This window comes from Anarhichas minor, unplaced genomic scaffold, assembly GCF_050575085.1.
Source record: "Anarhichas minor isolate MPS153535 unplaced genomic scaffold, ASM5057508v1 ptg000009l, whole genome shotgun sequence".
Classification (NCBI taxonomy): Eukaryota; Metazoa; Chordata; class Actinopteri; order Perciformes; family Anarhichadidae; genus Anarhichas; species Anarhichas minor.
In genome coordinates this window covers 1,707,391-1,714,599 of record NW_027466455.1, presented here as the reverse complement: position 1 = coordinate 1,714,599, position 7,209 = coordinate 1,707,391, and the positions used below count along the sequence as shown (strand labels likewise).

At 45.5% G+C, this 7,209-nt stretch overlaps 1 protein-coding gene across 1 annotated transcript; it reads right to left on the bottom strand.

Annotated features, from left to right (window-relative positions):
• Positions 1-511: 511 nt before the first annotated feature.
• Positions 512-3,496, bottom strand: tmem256 (transmembrane protein 256). Its single transcript, XM_076087000.1, has 4 exons — positions 3,330-3,496; positions 2,439-2,476; positions 1,632-1,712; positions 512-1,090 (listed from the first exon to the last, which is right to left on the bottom strand). Exons 1-4 carry the CDS (start codon positions 3,409-3,411, stop codon positions 947-949), a joined length of 345 nt encoding a protein of 114 aa, XP_075943115.1. The 5' UTR covers positions 3,412-3,496; the 3' UTR covers positions 512-946.
• Between the last annotated feature and the right edge of the window lie 3,713 nt (positions 3,497-7,209).

The following is a 7,209-nucleotide window of genomic DNA, read 5'->3' as shown; positions in this document are numbered from 1 at the left end:
TCAATTGGGATTAGTTTGCATATCGGTATTGCAACAGCTGTAAACCCACCCGGGAGGCTTTGATGTATGGATGTACCCAACATCAGCACTGGAGGTGGCCTGCAGAGGACTGTGTGGTTAGTACGAACTTTTGTCTGTCTGCATATGCTAAGGGCAGCTGGTTAAGTCTGCATCAAACGGTTAACCTCGGCACGCTGAGCAGGTATACGCTTACTATGGTCACCATTATAGAGTATTGGCGTGCTAACAAGCACTAAAAGCAAAGTTTTGCAAGCATTTAGTCTTAAATCAACCTTGTGGTGGCACTGACAAAGCAGATGTTAGTGGGGTTCATCTTCTGGGGACCATGAATGAAACGTAATAAAAACTCATCCATCAAACTAAAAGGGAAGGAGTCTCTGTCTGTATGACCGTATTATGTCATTCAAGTTTTTGACAACCGTTCGTCCGATCAACTTCACCTTAGTGGGGACTGCACTAGTGTGGAAAAAAATGTGCCAACCCAATTACATGTCGGAAAACAAAATTTATTTCATTTAAAAATACATTTATTTCTTCATCTTCACTGTATTTGCCATACCTATGCTGTATAAATGCACAGAAATGTAGAAACTGCATTTACTGCAGTAGGGGGCAATATAGTAAAAACAAAGAAACAACAAGATATACGGTTTCATTCCCAGTAGACAGTTGACATGACATTCAAAATGTTATGTCATGCCCTATTCATTTTGCCTATCCGTTTTAACTCAGTGACACCAATCAGAAACAGACCGCAATGTTAGGAGAGTGATAATCCTGTTGTGACTTTATCTCCCGCTGACACCCACCACCCGGGACAGGGTGTGGTTTAGACGGGTGACATAACTCTCACTCGCTCTCCAGTTCGTCCATTAACAGCCTGACAGGTTTTGTGTCACGTGGAAGGGACGTGAACTGTCGCGGCTCAGAGAATCAGGGCCAGCCAGCCGGCGATCATAGCCATGCCCCCCATGGGAGCCATCTTGCGAAGACCAGGGTCCCCCGTCATGGCCTGGTGGTACAGGGAGCCACAGAACATCCCCATGCCCGCTATCAGGAGCGTACCAGCCTGTATTGAGGGGGAGAGAGATGTGAGACTCGTCAAACTGAACCTAAACACTATTAGACAGAAGTAGTGGGGTTATAAGAATAGCTCATTCTGAATTGGAGAAAGGAAGTATATGATGTCCAACAGGAAACACCGAGCCTGGAGGCAATGTGACAGCCAAGAGATCCTGATTGGTTTGGCCCCCCACATGGATCACAGCTAATCTGGCTTGATTTTCAATCAAATCTTTTGTGGTTAATGGATCTTAAGATAACCTTTACACTGCACATACGTGTGCACACGTGTGCTGGGGATTCCATTAGTCATAATGTGATGAAGCCAGGACACACAAGAAAAATCCTTAACGACAACTTCACTGCTCCTTTGCCAGCTGTTAGCCACGGGGTTGTAGTTACGGCTTAAAGGGAGACTGGTTTTCTGAGTGGGGAGTCGGGTCAGACGGGTAATGGCAGAATTACACCGTCACACTCGTTACATTTTTAAAAGGGACGCTCGAGTGCACCCAGCCCTGAGAGTTGGTATTACAGGCTGGCATACTCACCACAACGGGTTTGCCAGAGTGGGCAGCACCCAGCAGGGCCAGGCTGTGGTAGAAATGGTACTTGTTGGCGGTTTCAAAAAGCTGGAGAGACAAACACACACAGACACAGAGGGTTCAGAAAACTTCTGCCTAGCAAAGCTAGCCCAGGGCTACTACTGTACAGTGTAAATGGACTACAAGACAGTGTTTAAAGGGTGACTTAGGTATGTTTCCAACCTTATTTTCCTATGTTTTTTGTGTCAAAGTGACTAACGGGGACAACGTTTTTCTTAATTGAATTTGACTGACTTTATTAAGGGAGAACGCTGCAGACGGCAGCCACCAAACTCTGACAACCCTCACATTTACACCGTTGTCTTCCGGCTACAAGTCACGTGACACAATAACATGGGGAAATAGGGTCCAGGGTGAAGTTACCCTTTGAGTTGCTACTCGTGTAAAAGGGGAGTTGGTTACTATCATCCACCTATTGCATAATTTTAATCAATCAATGACTCTATTCTAAACGAGATATTTTAAAAGCCCTTTTCAATGTCTTTCGCCATTCAGAAAGTTTCCACATAAATATGTTTGGGAAAGAAACCAAACTCACAGGCACTTGAGTAAAACAACAACAACACTGCTACAGTAAGTCTAAATTTGAGCACTAAACTAAAACCAATCTCCGAACTGCATAATCAAGATCATGATCTCTGAAGTAGAAACTGTATTAGGAAACTAGGGAAGAAATCAAGTGGTGAAGGTTTGAAGAAAAAAAATAATGTAATATCACAATATGCGATCACAGTAGGCCTACTGCATACATACCACTCTCTGGTAGTCATCAGGGTCGCTGTTTTTGAAACCTAAAGAAAGAAATATGGAAGAGAAAAGGACAATATGTATGTGATATGAATTAAAGATGACTTTCACATATAATCTGATGCACTTAATGACAACTTTAATGGCAAACAACCGACTTCCCTTTAGTTCTCCACACGCTATTTTGGTAATTATTATTAATGGATCACGAGGCCCTTAAGGGCTTGAAGCTTTGTGTCAGTTTATACCAGTGGTTCTCAACAAGGGGTCCGGGGACCCCCAGGGGTCCTTGCGGGAGTTCCAGAAAAATGTCGAATACCGGTAGTTAATTTTGACTATTTCATTCACCATAGAAGTGAACCCAATGTGAGTGAGAGTCATAGGAGGGACTATTATGATCAGTCATCTTCTCAGCTTTAGTTGACAGCTATAGAATTCTGATATTAATCATATCTAACAAACCAAATATTATCAGATGGAAGTCCGTAAAGCGAAATCTTATTAAAGGGGGGTCCGTGACTTAATGTGTCTCAATTTAGGTGTCCTTGACACGAACCACGTTTACCTGGTGGAGGAAGTAAGCCTTCCTCCACCATGTCTCACAATGGGAGCGGTCACCTTGATTACACAAAGTGTATATTTGACTAAAACAACGCGCTGCTTGGTGTGTCTTTTGGATGCCGAATGAATCATCAGCCCAGGACACATAAACACAGCCGGTATTTGTTATTTTAGCGTCATGCAGCTGCGTCGGTACAGAAGCCAATCTTGAATTGGCATTTTTTGGGACGGAGGCTGGAGTGGTAAGCGTTGACATGGCAGTGTTTTCCGGACTGTGTAACGATACTTAGAGACTCGTGCATGAGTGTGGACTGTAAGATAACGTAGACTTCCTACCGTGAGCCCCGTATGCCCCTGCTGCCACTGCAGAAGCCCCCGACAGAGCCGCTAACCTTCGGACAACAACAGACGCAGTCATGTTTCGCAGGCGCTTGTGTATCCGACAAGCGGAAGACTGACGGAAATGGTGCCTTCACTGTCCTCTGATAAATGCCTACCTCTGGAATGAGCGATTACGGAACATGGTCCCTGCTCTCTCTCTCTCTCTCTCTCTCTTTCTCTTTATGTACCTCAATTGTGGGATTTTTAAGTCTGTTATTCGGCTCACGGACGTTTCCATGCCTCAATTGTTTATTTAATTTCCAAATGATTTATCTGCAAACAGCAAGTAAAAAAAGAAATGCATGTACCAGACGGCCTACAAAGAATACAAAACAATGACATAGGTGAGTCGTCTGCATGTTATGCTAATTACGACATTCCGCTGAGTCCATGAAGGCGGCATCAGAGAGAGCCGATGCTGCGCTCGAGCCAAAGGTTCCTGGCTGCCAGGCACATCCGTTATCCGTGTGGAGGCTTGAACCAAAATGGCGTATGCCATGCTACAGTTTCAGCCCACGGGCAAACGTCATAACTCTACCAAATAGACCTGACACTGACATGACACTTCAGCAGTCTAGTGATACCTCAGGCTTCGTAGGCTATGTGGCCTTTATCATGTGAGCATTTCATACTCTCGACCCACTGGTCACTTCGGACTTTCAATGCTTTCATTTGATATTGCAGGATACACTGTGCAACCAGGATGAAAGTAAAAATAAAATGTTATTCTGTTTTTGTGTATTGAATCAGAACAGAAAAAAGGCTCATACTCACTGTTATTCAGTCACCTCTAGTTCTCAAATGGAAAAAGAAAATCCGATAGTTTCTTTTATTTTTATTTGTTTTTACCTTTGCTTTGTTTAAGGTTTCACATCTGAAATGCATTATTCATGGCAGGGCTGAATTGTACTCTTGTGCTGCTTTTGTATGAATAATTAATTTCTCTGGGGTTGCGTGGCTTTAGAAAGGGTCTTTAATGCTCCGCTTTTTTTCAGCATCGGCGTATGCACCAAATTCCCACATAACACTGAATGATAGGCTCAGCGGTCCGGACGGTGCATTAGTGTCCAGCACTTTGCAATTTGGCCATCACTGCAATTTAAACACTGGTGATTTTCTCTGCAGAGGTGTTGGGGACTCATGTTGATGTAACCCCTTTGATGAAAACACACTGATCCCTGCAGAGAGCCCACCAAAAGGGGGTGCTGTATTGCTTTCTAATATGCTAAAGTTTGAGTTAGCGTGTGTGCGAGTGTATGTGTGTGTGTGTCTGTGTGTGTGTGTGCGTGTGGAGGGGGCGTGGGGGACTTCTTCCAATTATCATATTGAAATTACTCAGGGTCACACTGCATTACCGGAGAGCCGCTAGACCACAGTTTCCGTCGAGTCTCGTCCTTAGCTGACTTTGACACAGCGTTAACACAATGCATACAATTAACACATCTTAATGACCATGTAGCTAATTAAAAATAAGCCCCGTGAGTCGCAGGCCCTCATCATCAACTCCCGAACCAAACCTGTGGCCAGCGGGTGCTTGTGTTAGCGTGCGCGTGGACTTTCCCTTGGCATGATGTCTGTGGAGCCCTTTCCGCATGTTGGGTTGTGTGCAGAAGGATGCTTGCTTACTGTGCACACACTCGCACACACACACACACACACACACACACACACAGGTCATTTTCATTCTGGCCCATGGCAGATGGGACAGCAAGGGCAACAATGAAGTATGGCTTTACAGCAATTGTTGTCGCGGACGAGCAGCAAATTATCTCCAAGTCCCAGCAGCCGTGTGCCGTGAGGTTCCTTCCAAGAGTCAACATCCATCTCACTTCAGCCATCCAGCCCACCCGCCTAGCCTCTCCTCTCCTCTCCGGCGACTTCTTCACCCGTCCACAAACCTTGGTGTGTTTGAATAGAGGCCTGTGCATGTACGTGTGTGATCCCCTGAGATTGTTTGCCCCCCCCCCCCCCCCCGGGCTTGTCTTGTCTTGCGATCGAGCTGCCGTCCAAGGAAAACATTCAGCTCTGGCGAAAAACAGTCAAGCGGCCGGCACGCAGAACATTACTCGCTTTAAAACGAGGGTATCGACCGAGCGCCTCCTTCCAAATTGGAACCGGTGGCTTGTCTTGCAACCTGCACGTTTGCATGACAGCTGCTGTATTTCATCCTGGTGCCACCTTTTCTTTGTGGTGAGGATGACAATGGTGGGGTGTGAGGATGACAGAGAAAGATGCCTTCCAAGGAATGCTTCCATCTCCACATTTTAAAACAAGTGTATCTCACTTTTCTTTCAGCTTAATGTAGGCCTACTGCCCAGGGTTGTTTTCTAAATCCAATTTCCAATTCTTGTTAACTATGTTGTTAAGGTATATCTGGTGGCAATGCGTCTTTGTTCTATAAGGGAATTTTAATGCATGGCAGGTAAAGTGGAAGCAGCCGGTCTAGTCGGCATAAAAATAAACATTGTGCTTTGTTTGTCGTTAGCAGGTAACAAGACAGATGGGAACACCTCGGCGAGGCCTCACAGTTGTCATTATTTAAAGGACTGTGATAGACTCTGAGTGATGTTTTCTGAAATGGGAATCATGTATGGTCATACTGTTGGGAATGTCAGAAGTGTCATCCGTCTCCCCCACTGTCACATGCTCTAATGTCTCTGAGTGGAAATGCGGCGGGGGGGAACAGCCAAAATAAAAAACAGGACGTCTCCGTCCTGCCAGCAATGGAATATCCTTGTGTGCCGAAAGCTTTGCCCGCTGGCCGGCGTGCTCCAGTCCTCCGACGGATTTTTAAAAAAGAACCCAACATTTCTGAAATTCTCAATTTACCTTGATGTGTTTTGACGGGTTGCAGCCCCTCACTGTCTCCTGCTTGCTTTGAGGAGCCAATTATCTATCCATTAGGGCACTTTCATGTCTCCCGAGATGTTTAGTCGCAAACGTACGTATTGTGCCCCTGTGTCACGGCTTTTCATGCTCCGGCTCTGTCACTCGTCGATGTCACCGCATCCCTTTCAGCGAAGAAGGGAAGAATGAGGGGGAGAGGGAGAGGAAGGGAGGTAGAGAGAGAGAGAGAGAAAGATGGAAGAGACGGGCCTGTCGAGTGACATTTTGTCTGGGCGTCCAGGCTATTGTGTGCTAGGGGAGACAACACCAGTCATTGTCATTACACTGGCTGGCAGAGCGGCACATACACTGGACTAAGACAGCCCCAGGTGCGCACACACACACACACACACACACACGCACACACACACACACACACACACACAATAGTATTTGTCTCCATTCTCATGTCTGCACTGAAAAATATTGTTTTGTGGATGTTTTCAGCAAAGCAGCTCAATTTTCTTCTTCTTTTGTTGCTAGCGTGGCAGGTTGTTTCTGCACTACACAATGAAAGCACATTGGACTCATTATTAATCCACTGAATGATATTGAAACTAAGTCTCTCTCTCTCTGCTGGATGTCAGGTTGTTTGTACCCAGCATTTTTGCATGAGTACAAAAACAAGCACTCGAGTATTTAATCTCAAATATGCATACACACACACACACACACACACACACACACACACATAGTTGCGGTTTCAGCCGGCTCCCCACGCTGAGCGAGCATAATTAGCACACTCGTTAAGCTCATCTGCATCTCTCTTCAAAGGAGATCGATGCAAATGTGTAGGATTTAGCCACTGGCGGCAATTAGGCCAAAAGAAATCCTAGCTGGAGAAAGTCGGTTACAGCGAGGCAAAGTCGGCTCCATCGCTGGGAATTAATGGGTTTTCCGCCCCTGCACTGAGCGCATAATGGCATCCAAAATGAATGCTTTCATTTAC

Coding starts and splice junctions, on each gene's coding strand:
- tmem256 (XM_076087000.1), bottom strand. CDS start 3,411: ATGACTGCGTCTGTTGTTGTCCGAAGGTTAGCGGCTCTGTCGGGGGCT. Junction 1,713..2,438: donor CTGATGACTACCAGAGAGTG/GTATGTATGCAG, acceptor TTGTCTCTCCAG/CTTTTTGAAACCGCCAACAA. Junction 1,091..1,631: donor ACTCTGGCAAACCCGTTGTG/GTGAGTATGCCA, acceptor CCCTCAATACAG/GCTGGTACGCTCCTGATAGC.